Below are 23,911 nucleotides of genomic sequence, written 5' to 3'. Positions count from 1 at the left end.
GAAATCAGGAACAGTGTTAAAGTGAAAGAGCAGGAACTGGGAGAAATTCAAAATTCAACAAAGGAGGACAAAGGGAAAATAGAATATAAAATTAAGCTTGCCGGAAACAAAAACTGACTGCAAAAGCTCTTATAGATATGTGAAGAGAAAAAGAATGGTGAAGACAAATGTAGGTCCTTTGAAGTTAGAATTAGGTGAATTCATAATGGACAACAAAGAGATAGCAGACCAGCTTTGGATCTGTCTTCACTAAGGAGGACATAAATAATCTTCATGAAATGCTGGGGGACAGAGGGTCAAACATGAAGGAAAAAAGAACGGAAATCTTTATTAGTCAGGAAATGGTTTTGGGGAAAACCTGATAAGACCCTCTGCTTCCTTAAGCGTACTTAAGGAAGTGGCCCTAGAAATAGCTGCCACATTGATGATAATGTTCCAGCATTCTGGGGACTCTCTAAGAGTTCCAATGGACTGGAGGGTAGTTAACGTTTTAAAAAAGGGAGAGGGAAAATAAAGAATTCTAGGCCATTTAGCCTGACATTGTTGGTGGGGAAAATGCTGAAATCAATCATTAAGGATATAATAACTGATCATTTGGAAAGCAGAGATAGAATCGGTTCTAGTCAGTATGGACTCACTAAAGGGAAATCATGCTTTACAAATCTTCTGGAATCTTTTGACGATATGACCAGTAGAGTAAACAATGGTGAATCAGTAGATGTTGTGGATCTGGACTTATGGCAAGAGATTAGTAAGGAAAATTAAAGCACATAGTATCGGAGGTAGTTTATTGACAAGGATAGAGAACTAGTTAGGATACAGGAAGCAGAGAGTTGGAATAAATAGTTCCTTTTCAAAATGGCAGGCAGTGACGAATGGGGTGCTGCAGGGTTCGGTGCTGTCAGCGGTAGTTTTTGTCCTTGTCTGCAAAGAGTATCAAGAGAGTGACGATAATCAACAACTTGTCCTGGACCTCCCATGTAGTTGCGATGCCCAAGAAGGCTCAACAATGCGACTTCTTCCTCAGGAGGTTTAGGAAATTTGGTATGGCCATAAGGACCTTCACCAACTGTTAGAGATGCACCACAGAAAGCATTCAATCTTGGTGCATAACAGCCTGGTATGGCAACTGCTCTGCTCAGGATCATAAGAAATTACAGAAGGCTGTGTGCGCAGCCCAGATCAACACGGAAGCCAACCTACCATTCATAGAATCCATCTACACTTCTTGTTGCTGTGGAAAGGATGCCAGCATCATCAAAGACCTCTCCCACCCTGGGATGCCAGCATCATCAAAGACCTCTCCCACCCCGGTAATGCTCTCTTCTAACCTCTTCCGTCAGGCAGAAGATACAGAAGCTTAAACACATGTACCGACAAGTTCAAGAATAGCTTCTCCCCGCTGTTATTAGACTGCTGAATGGGCCTCTCTAATTTTAAATCTAATATTGATCTTGCTTTTGTGCACCTCCTGTGTAGCTGTAACCTTCTTATGCCTCACTCTGTCTAAACACCCGATGATCTGTATGTCCTTGTATGTTATGATCTGCCTATGCTGCACGCAAAACAAAACTGTACTAAGGTACATATGACAACAATAAACCAAATCAAAAATCTTCTCACCAACATCTTCATTTTGGAAACTCCTGGATGACGCTGGTGAAGTTCACCCAGTATCTGGTGGTCACTTTTGCTTGGGACAATCACTCTTGCTCTCCATCATGACATGCCATTCTTTACTGTGATCTGATCCAAAAAGGTTTCAATTCTGGTTGTGACAGCCCTTTGATTTTCCTTGTCACAACATGCTGTTTCAGTTTTGCCAGGATCGGATCTTTCTGTGTCCAAAGTCTGATATTGAAGCTGTGATTTGAAGCGCATCCAGAAAATTTAAAATCATTACAGACTTTTCCGATGGCAGTGCGACTGGTGGTGTATCTGCCAGCAGGACGCAGAGCATTGCATCTGCATTTGTTACTTGGCCTCCTGGATGGTATTCCAACTTGTAATTAAACCCACTTAGAATTAGAGCCTACCATTGAATCCGGCCTGAAGCTATGGGTGACACTGCCTTGTCATGTTTAACTGGACCTCGTAAGGGTTGTAGTCCATTACTGTTACAAATTTAGGCCCTAAAGGTATTAATGGAACTTCCTGCCTTCAAATATGACTGGCAAATGTCCCTTCTCTAACTGAATGTATTTTCCCTCCTAAGCCATATGTCTGCCTGGGAGAAACATCTAAGGACCATGTCCAAGTTCTCAAAGTGCTCCTTATTTGTCTTCCCTGTTATTAGCAGGTCATCTAGATAAATGATGACCTGGGGTAGAACTTGTAAAGTTATAGTTGCAGCCGGTATGCAGACGTATGAAAACTCGCACAGGCTGATGATAACCCAAGTAACAGTCTCGTATATTGGTACAATCCGTTATGCGTTTTAATTAAAGCATACATCTGGGTATCCTCATCTAACCGCAATTGCCAGTACACATAGCTCATTTCCAGCTTCGTGAAGGACAGCACCTCTGCCAGCTTTGTGAGGGATTGGTTATTTATCCAACTGTGAAAAACAATCTACCATTTATTTCAAATCCACACAAAGGCAAACTAACCTGTTGGACTTCACAATTTTTGAGACCACTGGCTGCCCATTTCGCAAATTTGGTCTGGTTTGATGATTACTTTGTTTTCCAGCCTTCTGATTGCTGCCCCTACTTTTGTCCATAAGGCAAATAACACTGACCAGGCCATTCAGAATTGTGGAGCTTCCTGGTCAACATGCAAGGTAGCTGTGGAAGAATAAAACGTTTTGGAGGCCAGCAAGAAGGATAGAATGGCTTGAGGGTTGAGTTTGGTATTGCTGGTGACTAGTGGGCAGAAAGCTGCAGTTCAAACAAGCAGACACCATTTGGCAGAATCCATGGGAAAGGCAGATGGCCTTGGAAAGAACAAATAATCCCAGTGAAATGCACCAGTATTCATTTCCTATCAGTGAGACCCGTGAGCACAATTTTGTACTTACTGTTTTGTTGAATAATCATGAAGAGATTTTCCCATGTTTATCTTATAAAAAGACTGTATTTTGAATTGCTTGTTGGAGTTGTTACCTAGGACTATGTGAATAGGTGCTCTCCCCTTGCATGCAAGGGAAAATTAAAGATTAGTTTGGACAAATAAATAATTTGTTTGAGTAATGTTTCAGATCAACAAAAGACTTCAAAATGGCCTTGGCTCCTTTGATAGTTCCTGGGCCTTCCAGAAATATAGAATCCCTACAGTGTGGAAACAGGCCCTTCGACCCAACAATCCACACCAACCCTCCGAAGAGTATCCCACCCAGATCCATTCCTCTACATTTATCCCTGATTAATGCACCTTACCTACACATCCTTGAATACTGTGGGCAATTTAGCATGGCCAAATCACCTAACCTGCACATCTTTAGATTGTGGGGAAAAAACTGTAGCACCTAGAGGAAACACATGCAGACACAGGGAAAATGTGAAAAGTCCACACAGACAGTCGCCCGAGGCTGGAATTGAACCTGGGTCCCTGGCACTGTGAGGCAGCAGTGCTAACCACTGAGCCCCATGCTGCTCAGGTATTTAACATCCAAGTATTTAATTAGGACTTCACACAGGCAGCCATTTTCTGATCAAAAGATGTTGAGCCAATCTCGATGAATTTTTCTCAACCAGTTTTGCCCTATCAAGCTTGGGTCCACGCCTTTTATTACAATCTGTGGTAATTTCTTCTCATAAGAGACCGGAATCAAAATTGTATCCTTAATCTGTAAAGGTATAGGTTCTCAGTCTAGCCAAGGTCTTGTGCAAACTTAAGGATTAGAGACCAGAGCAAATGTTAAAGACTGGTTCTGTGATCACTGAAATGGCCACATCAGTACCAACATCTATTAGAATCAGGTGACCATTTAACCAGACATTTATTTTAATTAGTTCTGATTTGGATGTTGCAAAGTTCCAAACTGATGTAGGTGGACTTCCCAAGGTGTGCACTATCCTAGATATTGACGTATGAGTTCTCTTACTCTATTTAGGTCTAGTGGGTCTCTTTTGTTGTCTCGAGTCTGCATACCAGCTGCAACTGCAATGGCTTGCTGGCCCGGATCCTGAAGAAAATTTTAACTATTTGGCTGAGATTTGGCTTTGTTTTGGGGCTTTGCTGTGGGCTGACCAAGAATCCCCCTGTTCAGGATATGTCCTGAGTCTGACAATGCAATTGCCTTTAAAGCTCAGTCAGACTGGCAAGGCTGTCCACTTCCATCAGAATACCGTCCAACTCAAATGCTCTACTTGCCGCATTTTCAATGATGAAGCCTGTTTGAAGTCCAGATGGGCTTCAGCTAGTCGACGCTTTTTCACTGTTACATCATTAATCACACATACCAAATGATCTCTCAGCATCGCATTAAGGGTTAAATCAAAGCCTTTGTCAGTCGTCTTATCCTAATCAAATCTCCTAATACAAATTCCCTGGTTCTTGAATTGCTGAGTAAAACAAATGTAGACAAGCAGGAGGCTGGAAGAACACAGCAAATCAGACAGCATCAGTAGTCAATGTTTTGGGTATAAGCCTTCTTCATGACTGGAAGTGAAAATGCAGGGAGCTGCAGATAAAGGAGGGGTGGAGGACAGGCAGAGTGGTGCGGTAGTAATGTGTGAACACAGGTAGAAGGCCTACTTGGTCGATGGGAAGAATGAATCCGGTTGGTGGCTGGAGTAAGTGGACTGGAAGGGAGGAGAAGGGACTGGAAAGGGAGTTAGGGGATGGGAATGGAGGTTATTTGAAATTGTAGAATACAACCGATAGCGGTTCAGAATTGAAAGAGGCTTAGGGTCATAATATTCCTGAACTAAATCCATCAACTCTTGAGAGGATTTAGTATCTAATGCCTCAGAGAAAATTAGACTCTTAATGACAAAAAAAAGCTGTGGGATCACAAGCTGTCAGGAGAATTAATCATTGCTTTTCATTTGACCCAATGTCATTCGCCAGGAAAAGAATAATGCATTCTTTCCCCATAATTGTCCCAGTCTTCAACAACAGGATTGAATGAGTCAAGCTTCCCGAATACCATCATAATGCCAGAAATGCTAACCGCAATTCAAGATGACTGTTGTGAGCAAATTCCTTCAGGCATGTGCCTTTCTCTCATCGCCACTGAAATAACTCCACAGAGCCTGTATCCTGTCACCAAGTCACCCTTTATTTATACATGGAGAGTCCTTGACAATGATCCAGCTCCCTTACAGCCAGCTCTCAGAGTGAACAGGATGTCTGACACTCCTGTTCTTATCTGTCAGACAGGGCTACCTGATTTACCAGATTAACAGACCCAATCAAGGAATTCAAGTTCAATGAGGTCCACCTGGCTGACCTCATTACAATCATTACATCTACGCTCCAGTGAAAGAAGTCCCAGCCTACCCAGATTCTCATTACAACGAAAACCGTCAGTCCTGGCAACACCCTTGTAAATCTTTTCTGAACCCTTTTCAATTTAATAATATCCATCCTATAGCAATGTGACCTGAACTGGACACAATACTCCAAAAGTGATCTCACCAATTGTCCTGTAGGATCTCAAGAGGACTTCCCAATACTCAATGATCTCAGCAATGAAGGCAAGCATGCTAAACACCTTTCAAAGAACTACGTATCTGAACCCCTAGGTCTCTCTGTTTCTCAACAATCTGCAGGGCCCTACCACTAACTGTATATGTCTTGCCTTGTGTGTCTTATCAAATGCAATGTTACATTTGTCCAAATTAAATTTCATCTGCCACCACTCAGCCCACTGGCCCAATAGATCAAGATCCTTCTGGAATCTTAAATAACCTTCTTCACTTTCCACTTCCCCACCAACTTTGGTGTTATTAGCAAACATACTTAATTGCGCCTCCTAAGTTCCATCCAAGTTGTTATATAATTGACATACAATAGCGGACCTAGCACTGATCCCTGCTGGTTACTGGCCTCCGAAAAACAACCCTCCATGACCACCATCTCTCTTCCACTCTCAAGCGAATTTTGTATTTAATTGGCAAACTCTCCCTAAATCCAATGTGTTCTAACTTTACTAACCATGCTGAACCTTGTCAAAGGCTTAACTAAAGTCTGCGTAGACATGGTCTGCAATTCTGCCCTCATCTATCTTTTTGGCCACGTCCTCAAAAATCTCAATCAAGTTTGTGAGATGATTTCCCACATGCCAAGCCATGCTATCAGTTCTGGCCTCTTCAAATGCACATAAATCCTATCTTTCAGACTCCTCTCCAGCACCTTATTCGCCACTGTTGTCAGATTCACCAGTCTACAGTTCCCAGGCTTCTCTTTACAGCCTTTATTAAATAAAGGCACAACATATAGACCTCCCAATAGCAGCAGAGGGATGGAAGAACACATTGGACAGTAGTTCTTGGAAAGATGTAACAGAGTTGTTGTTATGGGTGACTTCAATTTCCCTAAAATTGATTGGAACCTCCTTAATGCAGATGGTCTGGATGGAGCCAATTTTGTTAGGTGGGCCCAGGAAGGATTCCTGACACAATATGTAGATAGGATATTGGATTTGGTGCTAGGTAACATGCCAGACGATGTGTCAGATCTCTCAGTGAGAAAGCATTTCGGTGATAGTGACCAAAACTGCCTCACCTTCACCATAGCCAAGAAGAAGGATAGGAACAGACAACATGGGAAGGTATTTAATTGGGGAAGAGAAAATTATACTGTGATTAGACAGGAGCTGTGGAGTATAAATTGGGAACAATTCTTCCACGGGAAATGCACAACAGAAATGCGGAAGCTGTTTAAGGAGCATTTGTTGCGAGTATTGGATAACTTTGTTCCATTGATGCAGGTAAAGAATAGTAAGGTGAAGGAGCTTTGAATGACAAGAGAAGATGAGCTTCTCAGCAAGAGGAAGAAGGAAGCTTACTTAAGATTGAGGAAACAAGGATCTGGCACAGCTTTAGAGGATTACAGGGTAGCTAGGAAAGAACTCAAAAATGGACTGAGGAGAGCTAGGAAGTGGCACGAAAAAACCTTGGCGGGAAGGATTAGGGAAACCCAAAGGCATTCGACATGTACATGAGGAATAAGAGAATGATCAGAGAGAGGGTAGGACCGATCAGGGATAGTGGAGGGAATTTGTGCCTGGAGTCTGAAAAGGTTGGGGAGGCCTGAAGTAGATTTTTGTTTCAGTATTCACTAGAGGGACCTTGTTGATAATCAGAACACCATGGACCAGGTTAATAGTCTTGAACAGATTGATATTAAGAAAGTGAATGTGCTGGAAATTCTGGGAAGCATCAAAATAGGTAAGTCCCCAGGGCCGGACCAGATATATCGAAGGTTACTACAGGAAGTAAGGAATGAAATTGCTGTGCCTCTGGTAACGATCTGGTAACGGGCGGCACGGTGGCACAGTGGTTAGCACTGCTGCCTCACAGCGCCAGAGACCCAGGTTCAATTCCCGACTCAGGCGACTGACTGTGTGGAGTTTGCACGTTCTCCCCGTGTCTGCGTGGGTTTCCTCCGGGTGCTCCGGTTTCCTCCCACTGTCCAAAGATGTGCAGGTCAGGTGAATTGGCCATGCTCAACTGCCCGTAGTGTTAGGTAAGGGGTAAATGTAGGGGTAGGGGTATGGGTGGGTTGCGCTTCGGCGGGGCGGTGTGGACTTGTTGGGCCGAAGGGCCTGTTTCCACACTGTAAGAAATCTAATCTAATCTAATCTAATCTTTGCATCCTCATTCTCCATAGGAGTAGTACCAGATGATTGGAGGAAGACGCATGCTGTTTCTCTGTTCAAGAAAGGGAATAGGGAAATCCCTGGGAGTTACAGACCAGTCAGTCTTACATCTGTAATAAGAAAGGTACTGGAAAGGATTCTGAGAGATAAGATTTATGACTATTTGGAAAAACATAGTTTGATTAAAAGATAGTCAACATGGCTAAGTAAGGGGCAGGTCATGCCTCACAAGCAAAGGTGCAAATGTAACAGAGTTGTTGTTACGGGTGATTTCAACTGAGGACGTGACAAGAAAAGTTGACGAAGGTCAAGCAGTGGATATGGTGTATATAGATTTCAGTAAGACATTTGATAAGGTTCCCCACGGTAGGCCCTTTCAGAAAGTTAGAAGGTAGGGGATACAGGGAAATTTGGCTGTCTGGATACAGAATGGGCTGGCTGAAAGCAGACAGCAAGTGGTAGTGGATGGAAAGTATTCTGCGTGCAAATCAGTGATAAGTGGGGTCTCACAGGGATCTGTTCTTGGGACACTGCTCTTCATAGTTTTTATAAATGACTTGGATGAAAAAGTGGAAGGGTAGGTTAGTATGTTTGCCGATGACATAAAGATCGGTGGTGTTGTAGATAGTGTCGAGGGCAATTGCAGGCTACAAACTGACATTGATAAGATGCAGAGCTGGGCTAAGAAGTGGCAGATGGAGTTCAACCTGGATAAATGCAAAATGATTCATTTTGGAAGGTGGAATTTGAATGCTGAATACAGAGTTAAAGACAGGATTCTTGGCAATGTGGAGGAACAGCAGGATCTTGGGATCCACGTACATAGATCCCTCAAACTTGCCACCCAAGTTGTTAGGTTTTTAAGAAGGTGTACAGTGGTTTGGCTTTCATTAACAGGGTGATTGAGTTTAAGGGCCACGAGGTTTTGCTGCAGCTCTATAAAACCCTGGTTAGACCACACTTGGAATAGTGTGTCCAGTTTTGGTCACCTTGTTATTAGGAGGATTTACCAAGATGCTGCCTGGATTGGAGGCCTTTTTTTATGAAGAGAGGTTGAGTGAGCTGGGGCTTTTAACACTGGAGAGAAGGAAAAGAGGTGACTTGATAGAGGTGTACAAGGTAATGAGAGGCATAGACCGAGTAGATAGCCAGAGACTTTTCCCCAGAGCAGAAACGGCTGTCACGAGGGGTCATAATTTTAACGTGACTGGGGAAGGTATAAGGGAGATGTCAGAGGTAGGATCTTTACGCAGAGTGGTGGGTGCTTGGAATGCACTGCCAGCAGTGGTAGTAGAGTCAGAGACTTTATGGACATTTAAGCGACTGCTGGGCAAGCACATGGACGACAGTAAATTGAGGGGTATGTAGGTTAGGTTGATCTTAGATTAAGATAAATGCTCGGCACAACATCGTAGGTTGAAGAGCCATACTGTACTATGTGTACTGTAGGTTGAAGGGCCGTACTGTACTGTACTGTACTGTGCTGTACTATGTTCTATGTTCTAAAATTAGCCAGTGGCTATAGATGATACAACTAGGGACTGGTAATAAACACTAGCCAGCAAGGAACACACATGTCGCACAAGTGAATAAAGAAATGTGAAAAATTACCTGCCAGGTCTCTCCTGCCTATTCCCACTAGGCCTTCATACAACCCTTTAACTGGGTTTTCTCCTGAGATAATTACACCGGGCAGCCAATTCAGCAACATCCTGTGCCCATGCTCCTTGTAACTTTTCGTACCTGTTAATTAGAAAAATGCAAGTATCGTTAAATATTACAAACAGACATAAATATCTGAGAGCACAGCAGCTCAGTGGTTAGCATTGCTGTCTTGGGCGACTGTCTGTAGAGTTTGCACATTCTCCCCATGTCTGCATGAGTTTCCTCCAGGTGCTCCAGTTTCCTCCCACTGTCCAAAGATGTGCAGGATAGGTGGATTGGCAATGATAAATTCCCAAAGTGTTTGGGGATGTGCACTATAGGTGAATTAGCCACGGGAAATCCAGGGTTAGGGTGGTGGGGAGGGGGGTGAGGGGATAGGTTAGGGTGGAATGATCTTTGGAGGGTCAGTGTAGATTTGATGGGCCAACTGGACTGCTTCCACTCTATGATTAGGATAACCAAATTACTTAAAACTATAACACAATTTTATTCACAAAAAAATCTAATGCCTCATACATATATTATCTTAAGAAATAAATTTGGAAATTAGAGACAGTAAGAGAGAGAAAAAACATATAAATGAGTGAAAGAGCAAGAAAATGGTCAAGGGACTGGAACTGCTTTAGAGACTGCACCAAGAACTGCTATCTAGAGAATTAGGAGCTGCTATAGATCCAGCAATGTGCTAGGATAGAAGGGCTTATGCCCGAAACGTCGATTCTCCTGTTCCCTGGATGCTGCCTGACCTGCTGCGCTTTTCCAGCAACATATTTTCAGCTCTGATCTCCAGCATCTGCAGACCTCACTTTCTCCGCTAGGATAGAAGGACCTGGTTTAGACAGAGCAAGAAGTTGTTCCAGAGAGCATGAAACTGCCGTAGGGATAGTGGAGAGTTGCTAGAGAGAACAAAAAGATGCTATGGAGAGGGAGTGACGAACTGCCACAGAGAAAGAAAACTAATATCACATATAGTCATAAAGATTAAACAACTGAATTACAGAACAAGGGGCTGCTAAAGAGACAGCGAAAGGGATCTATGGAGAGAACAAAGAGCTGCTAAAGAGAAAGAATAAAGAGCTCCGACAGAGAAACAGCTGCTGATGAGAGCACCCAAGGAGCTTCTACAGAGAGAATGAGGAGCTGCCACAGAGACAGAAAGCAAGGAGTTGTTATGGAGAGAAACGAGGAGGAGCTGTTCACAAGAGAATGAGAAGGTGCTAAAGGGAGAGAGAGAGAAATGATAATGAGCTGCTATAGAGAGAGCGTGAGCAGCTGCATTGGAGAGAAAATGAGAAACTGCAACACAGAGTGAAGATGTGTGAAAGAAAAAATGAGGAGCTGCCAATGAGAGGGAGAATGAGGAGCTGCTATAGAGAGAAAATGAGGAGTCACTACAGTGACAGAACAAGCTGCTGTTATGGAGGGAGAGATGAGGTTGCTGCTGGATAGAGTGAGAACCAAGAATTGCTGAAAGGGGGCTTTGACAGAGGGAGAACTAGAGCTGATATAAGGCGAGAGGACAAGTAGCTGCAATAGGGAAGGCGAGGGCGACGACACAATAAAGCAACAGAATGAGTTGCTATACAGTGGAACTGCTATGGCGATAAAGAGAGATGCAACTTTAGAAAGAGTGAGAAGCTACTACAGAATGTGAATGAATAGCTGTCATACGGGCGCTGTAGAGGGAGGGAATGAAAGTTGCCATAAAGAGACAGAAAACTAGAAGCTGCTAAAGAGGCAGAGAGAATGAGGAGCTGCCAGAGAGAATGAGTGCAAGGAGCTGCTATATAGAGAGACAGAGAATGACCAGCTGCAATAGAGACAGAGTGCAAGGAAGTGCTACAGAGGGAACAAGCAGCTGCTATCAAGGAAGCTACAACAGAGCAAAACCAAAAGGTCTCATAGTGCAGTGGTAATGTCCCTACCTCTGAGACAGGAGGCCTGAATTCAGCCACCTGCTCCAGAGGTAGGTAATAATATCTCCGAACTGGTTGATTAGAAAATATGTAGAGAGAAAATGAGGAATTGCTACAGAGGTGGTGAGAATGAGGAGTTGCCACAGACAGTGTGAGGTGCTATTATAGAGACAGAGAGCAAAGAGCCTGCAATAAAGAAACAGAATGAGGAGTTGCGACAGCAAGACAGAGTGAAGACCTGCTAAAGCGAAACAGCAAGAAGCTGCTATAGAGAAGGAAACAGGATTTGCTGTAGAGAGTGCAAGGAACCGCTAGAGAGCACAAGGAAGTGAGGGCCTGTCTTCGAGACAGGAACGAGGAGTGGCCATCGAGGGAGAGCTGCAATAAAGAGAGAGAGCAAGGATCTGCAACAGAGAGAGGAGCTGCTATAGAAAGTGAGGAACTAATATAGAATGAGAATGAGGCTGCTATAGAAAGAGAGAGAATGAGGAGCTTCTCAGTGAGACAGATGGGATTGGAATGGAGTCATAGGAGTATACACCACAGAAAAAGTTCCATTAAATCTGAGTCTGTCAAAAACAAGCACCTAATTATTCTAAAACAAAAACAGAAATTGCTGGATGACCTCAGCAGATGTGGCAGCAACTGTGGAGAGAAATCAGAGTTAACGTTTCGGGTCCGGTGACCCTTCCTCCCAACTATTCCAATCCTAGCCCTGCGGCTGGCCCATAAACTTATATGGTGAAAATGAAGACTGGAGATGCTGGAGATCGGAGTCAAGAGTCTGGTGCTGGAAAAGCACGGCAGGTCAGGCCATAAGCTTGTATGCCTTTACATCACATATGCATATTTGAATACTCCTTAAGTGTTAGTTGTTGTTTCTGGTTCCACTAGCCTTTCAGGCAGTGAGTTCCAGATTCTAATAGCCCTCTGAGTGAAAAGGTCTTTCTACACATCTCCTCTAAACCTTGATCTCCTTACCTTAAATCTGTGCCCTCTGGTCATTGATCCCTCCACCATGAGGGAGATGTTCTTCTTGTCTACCCCTCATAATTTTATACATTTCCCTTCAGTCTCCTGTGCTCCAAGAAAAATAGCCCCAGTCTATCCAATCTCTCTTCATAACTAAAACTCTCCAACCCAAGCAAGATTCTGGCAAATCTTCTCTGCACCCTCTCCAGTGCAATCACATCCCTCCTATTTTATGCCCTGTGCCACATGCTTGTGAAACCAGAAATAGAAAGATAATACGTGTGAAAGCCTGGGTAAAGAGCTGGTGTAGGAGGGAGAGCTTCAGATATTTAGATCATTGGGATCTCTTCCAGGACAGGAGGGATCTGTACAAGGAAGATGGCTTATACATAAACTGGAGGTGCAACAATATTCTTGCAGGGAGATTTGCTAGTATCATTTGGGAGAGTTGAAACTAGTGTGGCGGGAGGGTGGGAACCAGAGCAGTAGGACAGCATGTGGAGTAATCAAGGGGAAGGTAGTGGTTAAGTCAAACAAATCTAATAGGAAGAACAGGCAGGACCAGTTTAATGAACAAGGTGGGACTGGTGGTCCTAAGTGAACTTATCTTAATGTCAGGAGTATAGCAGGCAAGACAGATCAGTTTAGAGTTTACATTAGTACATGAAATTGTGATGTTGTAGCCATTACAAAAATTTGGTTGAGAGAAGGGCATGATAGGCAGCTCAACATTTTAGAGTTTAGATGATTCAGCTGTGGTAGAGAGGGATGTAAAAGGATTCGGAGAGTTAAATGACTGATGAAGGAGAATGTACTGTACAGCTGTACAAAGAGAAGATATCTTGGATGGCCGTATGGGTAGAACTTAAGAATTAGGAAGCTGTAATCATTATGATGGGGTACATTATAAACCTCCCAATAGCCAGTCGGACAGAGAAACAGTCAACTTATCGAAAGATGTAAAAGCAACAGGGTTGTTCTAGTGGGTGATTTTAATATTCCCAATATTAACTGAGGCTCCCTTAGTGACAGGGGCTTAAATGGGGCAGAATTTGTTCGGTGCATCAAGGGGGTTTTGTGAGATATTGTGTTTTAGGTTATCTTTACTAATTCACTCACCAGCTTGCTATATTCATTAATACTGGGTTCCTGTTCAAACATTCATGACCCTTTACTAACCCATTGCTTACTATAACATGATTTCATTCATTCATTTACAAAACTGTGTTTTGTAGTATATTTTACTATTGTAAGGTAGTAAAATTTCAAACAACCCTTTCTAATCAAAACAACCCTTTCAAACCCATTACTGCATTTTCATACCTTATCAGCTCTTGCTACCTTTGAACAAGCATAGCGTACAGAACAATACCATCCCCACCATCATGTCTCCACGAAACATTATAATATTAATCAGCCCTCACCAACCATTCTCCGGACCTGGACAGATTACAGAACAGCAAATGGTTTCTGTACGTACTTGTTAAATACCTTTTAATTGGGCCATTATCCCACTAAGAAACTGTCAAAATGGTGCTTAGGTGAAATTGCTAGAATGAATGGAACTCACACCAGCAAATAGTAAACAAATTTTGTAATTCAGCTGCAGTAATTAGTTTAATATCATAAAGTCAGACAGTCATAGAGACCTACAGCACAATCCTTTGGTACAAACTGGTTCATGCCAACCAAAATGTGGTAACCCCATTCCCCTGCATTTGCCCCATATCCTTCTAATCCTTTCTATCCATATATTTGTCTCAATGCCTTTTAAATGTTGTTAATGTACCTGCCTCAACCACTTCTGCTAGTAGCTCATTCCATACGTGTACCATCTTCTATGTAAAAAGTTGCCCCTCAGGTTCTTCTTAATTATTTCCCCTCTAACCTTAAACTGATCCCCTTTAGTCCTTGATTCCTCAACCCTGGGAAAAAGACTGAGTGCATTCACCCTATGCATGCCTCTCATGATCTTATACACTTCTATAAGACAACCCTCAGTCTCCTACGTTCTAATGAGAGAAGCCCTACTTTGTCCAAACCCTCTGATAACTCAGACCATTGAGCCCAGGCAACATCCTTGTAAATTTCTTCAGCACTCTTTCCAGTTTAATAGCATTCTTCCTATAACTAGGTGACCAAACTGAACACATTACTCCAAGTGTGGCCTCACCAGCATCCTGCATAACTACAACATAACTTCCCAACTTCTATTCTCAATGCCCTGACTGATGCAGTGTGACCAGCAGTCACATGGAATCCATGGTAAGCCAATAAATTAGATACAAAATTGGCTTAGAACATAGAACATTACAGCACAGTACAGGCCCTTCGGCCCTCGATGTTGTGCCAAGTTGTCATACCAATCTGAAGGCCATCTAACCTACACTATTCCATATGCTTTATCATAGAAGACAAAAGGCAGCTGTAGAGGGTGTTTTTCTGACTGGACGTCTGTGACCATTGGTGTTCCACGAGGATCAGTGCTGAGACCTCTGCTGTTTGTACTGTATATACATAAGTTAGATGAAAATGTTAGCGGTATAATTAGTAAGTTTGCACACAAAATTAAAATTAGTGGCTCAGTGATTAGCACTGCTGCCTCTCAGCGCCAAGGACCCGGGTTTGATTCCATCTTCAGGTGACTGTCTGTGTGGAGCTTGCACATTCTCTCCATGTTTGCGTGGGTTTTCTCTGGGTGCTCTGGTTTCTTCCTTTGGTCCAAAGATGTGCAAGTTAGGTGAACTGGCCATGCTAAATTGCCCATAGTGTTCAGGGTGCTAGGTGCATTAGTTAGGGGAAATGTATAGCGGTAGGGGAATGGGTATCGGTGGGACATTCTTCGGAGGGTCATTGCGGACTTGTTGGCCAAATGGCCTGTTTCCACACTGTAAGGGTTCGATGATTTCTATGATATCGACTAGTTGGAAAGCTGGGTGGAGAAATGCCAGATGGAATTTCATCTGGAAAATGTGAGCTGATGTACTTTGGGAGGTCAAGTGCAAAAGGAAAGTACACAGTAAATGAGCGGGGTCCTTAGGAGTATTGATGTCTGGAGGGACTTAAGTCCAAAACTCCTGGAAAGTGGCAACACAAGTGGATGAGGTGGTAAAGAAGATATACGGCATGCTTGCCTTCATCAGTCAGGGTACCAAGTACAGAAGTTGGCAAGCTATATTGCAGTTGTGTAAGACTTTAGTTTGGCCACAGTTGAAGTACTGTGTACAGTTCTGGTTGCCACATTATAGGAAGGATGAAAAAGCATTGGAGAGGGTGCAAAAGTGGTTTACCTGGATGTTGTGTGGATTGGAGTCCATTAGCTATAAAGAGTGGTTGAACAAACTTACATTCTTTCACTAGAGCTGAGGGAGACCTGATAGAAGCATGTAAAATTATGAGAGACATGGATAGGCTGGAATGTCATAGTCTTTTTCCTACAAACGTCAAATACTAGCGAACATAGCTAAGAAGGAAAAGTTTAAAGGAGGGCAAATAATATCCTTGCAGGGAGGTTTGCTAGCGCTGCTCAGGAGGGAGGCGAATGTTGTTCCTCTTTTTAAGGGTAATAGGGAAATCCCTGGCAATTACAGACCAGTCAATCTTACGTCTGTGGTCAGCAATGTTTTGGATAGAATTCTGAGGGATAGGATTTATGACTATTTGGAAAAGCATAGTGTGATTAAAGGCAGTCAGCATGGCTTTGTGAGGGGCAGATCATGCCTCACAAATCTTATTGAGTTCTTTGAGGAGATGTCAAGACAGGTCGATGATGGTCAAGCAGTGGATGTGGTGTATATGGGCTTCAGCAAGATAGGGTTCCCCATGGTAAACTCATTCATAAGGTCAGGAATTATGGGATACAGGGAGATTTGGCTATCTGGATTCAGAATTGGCTGGCTGACAAAAGGCAGAGAGTGGTTGTAGATGGGAAGTATTTTGCCTGGAGGTCAGTGTTGAGTGGGGTCCCACAGGGCTCTGTTCTTGGGCCTCTGCTCTTTGTAGTTTTTATAAATGTCTTGGATGAGGAGGTTGAGGGATGGGTTAGTAAATTTGCAGATGACACAAAGGTTGGAGGTGTCGTCAATAGTATAAAGGGCTATTGCATGCTGCAGCACGACATAGACAGGATGCAGCACTGGGCTGAGAAATGGCAGATGGAGTTCAACCTGGATAAATGCGAAGTGATGCATTTTGGAAGATTGAACTCGAATGCTGAATATAGGATTAAAGGTAGGATTCTTGACAGTGTGGAGGAACAGAGGGATCTGGGTGTGCAAGTACATAGATCCCTCAAAGTTGCCACCCAAGTGGATAGGGTTATTAAGAAAGCATATGGTGGTTTAGCTTTCATCAACAGGGGGATCGAGTTTCAGAGCCGCGAGGTTTTGCTGCAGCTCTACAAGTCCCTGGTAAGACCACACTTGGAATATTGTGTCCAGTTCTGGTCGCCCTACTATAGGAAAGATACAGAGGCTTTGAAGAGGATGCAAAGAAGATTTACCAGGATGCTGCCTGGACTGGAGGGCTTGCCTTATCAAGAAAGGCTGAATAAGCTCGGACTTTTCTCTCTGGAGAGAAGGAGGAAGAGAGGAGACATGATCGAGGTGTACAAAATAATGAGGGGAATAGATAGAGTCAATAGCCAGAGACGTTTCCCCAGGGCAGGATTGACTGGTAAGAGAAGTCATAGTTTGAAAATATTAGGAGGAAGGCAGAAAGGAGATGTCAGATGTAGATTCTTTACATGGAATGCGTTGCCAGCTGTGGTGGTGGAAGCAGAGTCACTGGGGATATTTAAGCGACTGTTGGACATGCACGTGGATAGCAATGCATTGAGGGGTGCGTAGGTTAAGTTACTATATTTTACATTAGGATTAAATCTCGACACAACATCGTGGGCCAAAGGGCCTGTTCTGTGCTGTACTTTTCTATGTTCTATGTTAAACTAGTGTGGAAGGGGCTGGGAACCACAGCAGGAGGTCAGCAAGTGGAGGAATTGAGTGGAAGGGAGACATTAGGATCAATAAGTCAGAAAGGAAGGACAAGCAGAGACAGGTAAATGAACATGATGGTACTCACAGGCCGAAGCATATTTCTTTCAATGCAAGGTGTATTATAGATAAGGAAGATAGGGTTAGAATCTGGATCAATATATGGGACTATGATGTTGTGGCCATTATAGAGATTTGGTTGAGAGAGGGACAGGACTAGTTGCTCAACATTCCAGGGTTTCATTGTTTTAGATGAGAAAGAGAGGAAGGTAAATGAGATGGAGGAGTTGCATTATTCATCAGGGAGAATGCCACATCTACACTCAGACAGGACATGCTGGAAGGCTCAACCACTGAGGCAATATGGATAAAGCTCAAAAATAAGATGGGTGCAATTACTCTGACAGGATTATACTACCGGCCACCAAACAGCCACCGAGACATTTGAAGAACAAATATGTAGGCAAATTATGGAAAGATGCAATAACAGAGTTGCATTGTGGGTGTCATCAACTTCCCCAATATTGACTGGGACTCCCTTAGAGCAGGAGGCTTAGCCAGGCAGAATTTATTAAGTGCATCCAAGGGGGTTTCTTGAAACAGTATATGGATAGTCCAACTAGAGGAGGGCCATACTGGACCTTGTATTGGCAAATGAGCCTGGCCAGGTGATTGACCTTTCAATGGAACACCAGTTTAGAAATAGTGATCACAACTCTTTAAGTTTTAAGATATGAATAAGGATAAGTCAGAAGCTTGCAGGAAGGTACTAAATTGGGGGAGGGCAAATTACAATAGTATTAGGCAGGGGCTCGGGCATGTTAATTGGGCTGTTATCGGGCATTTAACAAGTGAGTTGCTTAAATGTCTGTTGATCAGAGTTCAGGACCGGCATGCTCCAGTTGGGAGGAAGGACAAGGATGGCATTTTGCTCTATTTTTTACAGAGCCGCAAGGAGAGTGGGTGGAGAGAAGCGAGGGCTGCCGGTAGGGGTTAAGCTTTCCCACTTTAAAAGGGACTCGGGAGTCAGGCCTCCAGTTTTTACAGAGCGACGAGGAGAGAGGGGAGAGAAAAGCGAGAGCTGCCGGGAAGGGTAAGTGATTGTTTTTTAAGTGGGTGAGATCTAAACCTGAGGCCCTACACCATCGGGTCTCCCTCCCACCCATCTCCTCTAACCTTAATAAGAGTCTGTAAACTCAGTAGGAAGAAAATTACTCTGTAAGGTAAGGGTATTTTTCCTTTTCTTTTATATATTTAAGTGCATTGTTTGGTATTAGTTAGTTGAGTTAAAGCTAAGGCTTACAATGGCAGAGGACCTCAGACCCGTGGCACGTGCCTCTTGCTTGATGTAGGAGCTGAGGGACGTGGCTAACGTCCCTGACTCTTACACTTGCAAGGAGAGTGTCCAGCTGCAGCTCTTGTTTGACCACATGACGGCTCTGGAGCTGCGGATGGACTCAATGTGGAGCATCCGTGGTCATGGAGAGCACGTTTAGTGAATTGGTCACACCACAGATTAGAATTGCTGAGATGGACAGTAAATGGGTGACCAAAAAGCAAAGAAAGAGTAAGAAGGCAGTGCAGGTAAACCCTGCAGTCATCTCCCTCCAAAACAGATATACTGTTTGGGGAGATGGCTCACCAAGGGAGGGCAGCAGTTGCCAGGATCATGGCACTGTGGCGGGCACTGCTGTTCAGAAGGGTGGGAAAAAAACTCGTAGGGCCTTATCATAGGGGATTCTGTTATAAGGGGAGTAACTAGGCGATTCTGTGGCTGAAAACGAGGCTCCCAGATGGTATGTTGCCTCCCAAGTGCTTGGGAGCGCTGATCGGCTGCAGAGCATTCTGAAAGAGGAGGGTGAACAGCCAGTTGTCATGATGCACATAGGTACCAATGATATAAGTAAAAAACGAGAGGAGGTCCTGAAAGCAGAATTCAGGGAGCTAGGAGAGAAGTTAAAGAGGAGGGTCTCAAAGGTAGCAATCTCAGGATTGCTACCAGTGCCACGTGCTAGCCAGGATAGAAATGAAAGAATAGGCAGGATGAACACATGGCTTGAGGGATGATGTAGGAGGGAGGGGTTCAGATTTGTGGGACATTAGAATCAGTTCTGGAGAAGGTGGGACTATTTCAAATTGAATGGTCTACACCTGAACCAGACTGGAATTAACATCCTTGGGGAAGTTTTTGTTACTGCTGTTGGGGAGGGTTTAAAATAATGTAGCAGGGGGCTGGGAACCAGGCGAAATGACTGGCAGACGGTGAGGTGGAAACTAAAGGCAGTAAGGAACAGGATCATGAAGTTAGCATTACCAAGGGAAGAGGAGGCAGACAGCAGATGAATGTAAATGGACTCTTGGACTGAAGTGCATATCCTTTAACGCAAGGAGTATAGTGGGTAAGGCAGACAAACTTAGGGCTTGGATTGGTGCCTGGGAGTATGACGTTAATGCGATCACAGAGACTTGGCTGAAGGAAAGGCATTATTGGCAACTAAATGTTCCAGGATATAGATGCTTCAGACAAAACAGGAAAGGAAGTAAAAGAGAGGGAGGGGTTGCATTGCTGTTGAAGGACGATATCATGGTTGTGCTAACGGAGGACACTATGGAGGGCTTGAGAACCGATGCATTATGGGAAGAGCTGAGAAATAAGAAGGGTGCAGTTGCATTGTTGGAGCTGTACGACAGGCCTCAGTGAGCGTGAGGTAAAATAACAAATAGGTAAACAGAATATGGAAAGATGTCAAGGTAACAGGGTGGTGGTGGTGATGGGAGATTTTGATTTTCCCAACATTGACTGGGATACACTTAGTGTCAGAGGTTTGGATGTGGCAGAATTTGTTAAGAGCATCCAGGAAAGTTTTCTAGAGCAGTATGTCAATAGTCCAACTAGGAAAGGAGCCATATTGGACCTGGTGTTGGGGAAAGAGCCAGGCCAGGTGGTAGAAGTAGCAATGGGGGAATTCTTTTGGAATAGTGACCACAATTCTATAAGTTTGTAGACAAAGATGAAAGTGGTCCTAAGGGAAGAAGCCAAGGCCAATTATATCAAAATTCGGCAGGATCTGGGAAATGTAGATTGGGGGCAACTATTTGAAGGGAAGTCCACATTTGATATGTGGGAGATTTCAAAGATAGGTTGAAGATAGTGCAGAATAAGCATGCCCCTTTGAAAACAAGGGATAGGAAAGGCAAGATCCGTGAACCATGGATGACAGGAGAAATGGTGCAACTAGCCAAAAGGAAAAGGGAAGCATACATAAGGTCCAGGAAGCTAAGAACAAAATGGGCCTTGGAGGAATATCGAGAGAATAGGACCAATCTTAAACCAATCAAGCGGGCTAATAGGGATCATGAAATAACTTTAGTGAGCAGAATTAAGGCGAATCCCAAGGCCTTTTATTCATATGTACGAAGCAGGGGGTAACTAGAGAAAGGATTGGTCCACTAAAGGATAAGGAAGGAAGGTTGTGCGTTGAACCTGAGAAAATGGGAGAGATTTTTAATGATTACTTACAGTGTGGAAACAGGCCCTTCGGCCCAGCAAGTCCACACCGACCCTCCGAAGAGCAACCTACCCAGACCCATTTTCCTACATTTACCCCTTCACCTAACACAACAGGCAATTTAGCATGGCCAATTCACCTAACCTGCATATTTTTGGACTGTGGGAGGAAACTGGAGCACCCACAGGAAACCCACGCAGACATGGGGAGAATGTGCAAACTCCACACAGACAGTTGCCTGAGGCGGGAATTGAACCCAGGTCTCTGGTGCTTGTAAGCAGCAGTGCTAACCACTGTGCTACCGTGCCACCCACAGAACACTTTGCATCAGTGTTCACTGAGGAGAGGGGCATGATGCATGTTGAGATTAGAGATAGAAGTTTGTTTACTCAGCATCACGTTGACATAAGGAGGGAGGATGTGTTGGGTAGGCTAAAGGATATTAAGGCGGAAGGGACGGGATCTATCCCAGGTTGCTGAGGGAGGCAAGAGAGGAAATAACTGGGGCCTAACAGCTATTGTATCATCCTTGAACACAGGTGAGGTGCCGGAGGACTGGAGGGTTGCTAATGTTGTTCCCCTGTTCAAGAAGGATAGTAGGGATATTCCAGGTAACTACAGACCAGTGAGCCTGATGTCAGTGGTGGGAAAGTTGCTGGAGAAGTTATTGAGGGACAGGATCTATTTATATTTGGAAGAGAATGGGAAAAGTTTAAGGGTGTTATATGAGGAAAGTACTTTACACAGAGGGTGGTAGGTGTCTGGAACGTGTTGCCAACAGAGGTAGTAAAGGCAAGGCACAGTAGATTCATTTAAGGTGCGTCTGGACAGATATCTGAGTAGGTGGGGAGCAGAAGGATACAAATCCTTAGGAATTGGGCGATAGGTTTAGACAGTGAATTTGGATCGGTGCAGGCTTGAAGAGCCTGTTCCTGGGCTGTAAATTTCCTTTGTTCTTTGGCAAGTTGAGGGAATAATGAGGGAAGTTGTGAATTTAGTCAAAAGGGAAAAAGAAACATATGCAAGGTTTAAGAAGCTAAAATCAGACAGGTCCCGTGAGGAAAATAAAGAAAGCATAAAGAATTCAAGCAGGGAATTAGAAGAGCAAGGGCCATGAAATGACCTTGGTAAGTAAGGTTATTCTACACATACATTAAAAACAAGAAGATAACTAAGGAGAGGATAGGACCATTCTTGAACAAAGGAGGAATCTTGTGCTTGGAGGCAGAGGATGTGGGTGAGATCCTAAATGAGTACTTTGCATCGGTATTCTCCCATGAAAAGGATATCAAGGATAGTGAGATGTGTGTGCAGCATGCTAATATGCTAGGACATTTTGAGGTCAAGAAGAAGTGATGTTGGGTCTCTTGAAGACCATTAAGGTGGGTAAGTCCCTAGGGCCCCATGGTTATTGAGAGAGGCAACAGAGGAGATTGCTGGGATCTTGACCAAGATCTTTGAATCCTTGTTACCCACTGGAAATATCTCAGAGGACTGGTTAGAAGTCAATATTGTTCTTCTGTTCAAGAAGGGAAATAGGGTAATCCAGGAAACTATAGATCAGTGAATCGCACATCGGTGGTTGGGAAGCTACTGGTGAGAATTCTTAGGGGTAGGATTTACGTGCATTTGGAAAAGCAATGCATAATTAGGAACAAACAGCATTACTTTGTGCAGAGCAGGTCATGTCTTACAAACTTGATTGAATTTTTCAAGGACACGACAAAGGTGATCGATAAGGGTACAGCAATTGATGTAACCTGCATTGATTTTAGTAAGACTTTCAACAAGGTCTCTCATGGTAGGCTCATACAGGAGATTAAGATGCATGTGATCCATGGTGACTTGGCCGTATGGATTTAGAATTGGCTTCGCCATAGAAGTAATGGTGGAAGGGTGATTTTCTGGCTGAACATCTGTAATTAGCGGTGTTCCACAATAATCCATATTGGGACCTCTGCTGTTTGTGATATATATAAATAACTTGGACGGAAATGTAGAATGGTGAGTTAGTAAGTTTGTTGTCCATACATAGTTCGGTGGAATTGCAGATAACGTAGAAGATTGTCAAAAGATACAGTGGGATATAGATCAGTTAGAGAAATGGGTGGAGAAATGGCAGATGGAGTTTAATCTGGGTAGGTGTAGGGTGCTGCACTCCGGGAGATCATATGTTAAGGAAACTTATATAGTTAATGGAGCATTGATGTACAGAGAGAAGTTTGGGTTCAAGCCCACACCTCCCTGAAACTAGCCACACAAGTAACTATGGTAGTAAAGAATGCATATGGCATGCTTGCCTTTATTGAGTACAAGAATTAGGATGTCATGTTGCAGCTTTAAAAGACTTTTGTTAGACCACAATTAGAGTACTGCATTCAATTCTGGTTGCCACATTAGAGGAAGGATGTGGAGATTTCGGACAGGATGTAGAAGAGGTTTTCCAGGATACTGCCTAGATTAGAGGATATGAGCTATAAGGAGAGGCTAGAAAAACCCCAGTTCTTTTCTCCGCAGCGGTTAAGGTTGAGGGGAGACTTGATAGAAGTCTATAAAATTATGAGATGCATAGTAAGGGTTGACGGTCAGAATTTTTTTCCCCAGAGGTGACATGTCTAATACTCAGGGGCATGCATTTAAGATGAGAAAGGGAAAGTTCAAAGAACTTGTGAGGGGCACATTTTTGCATAGACAGTGATAGGAGTCTAGAACGTGCTGCCAGGGTGGTGGTGGAGGCAGACACATTAGGAACGTTTAGGGGATATTTAGAGAATATCCAGGTAATGGAGGGATATGGACCAAGGGCAGGCGGAAAGGATTATTTCAATTTGGCGTGATGTTCAGTACAACACTGTGGGCTGAAGGGCCCTTTCCTGTGCTGTATAGAACATAGAACAGTACAGCACAGAACAGGCCCTTCAGCCACGATGTTGTGCCAACCATTGATCCTCATGTATGCACCCTCAAATTTCTGTGATCATATGCATGTCCAGCAATCTCTTAAATGTCCCCAATGACCCTGCTTCCACAACTGCTGCTGGCAACGCATTCCATGCTCTCACAACTCTCTGTGTAAAGAACCCGCCT

At 43.7% G+C, this 23,911-nt stretch overlaps 1 protein-coding gene across 9 annotated transcripts in view; it reads right to left on the bottom strand.

Annotated features, from left to right (window-relative positions):
• The window catches only part of ankdd1a (ankyrin repeat and death domain containing 1A), a 294,535-nt gene that overhangs the window by 47,642 nt on the left and 222,982 nt on the right, over positions 1-23,911 (bottom strand). For all 9 annotated transcript variants that reach the window (XR_006309520.1, XM_043677683.1, XM_043677682.1 and 6 more), the window contains one exon: positions 9,383-9,514. Coding sequence is in view for 8 of the 9 variants with exons in the window: in XM_043677683.1 (XP_043533618.1) it covers positions 9,383-9,514 (132 nt within the window). In the remaining variant the exon portion in view is untranslated. The remainder of the gene's footprint in view (positions 1-9,382; positions 9,515-23,911) is intronic.

Source organism: Chiloscyllium plagiosum, chromosome 36 (assembly GCF_004010195.1).
Source record: "Chiloscyllium plagiosum isolate BGI_BamShark_2017 chromosome 36, ASM401019v2, whole genome shotgun sequence".
NCBI lineage: Eukaryota > Metazoa > Chordata > Chondrichthyes > Orectolobiformes > Hemiscylliidae > Chiloscyllium > Chiloscyllium plagiosum.
Note: the sequence above shows the minus strand (reverse complement) of the source record. Positions and strands in the feature narration are given on the sequence as shown.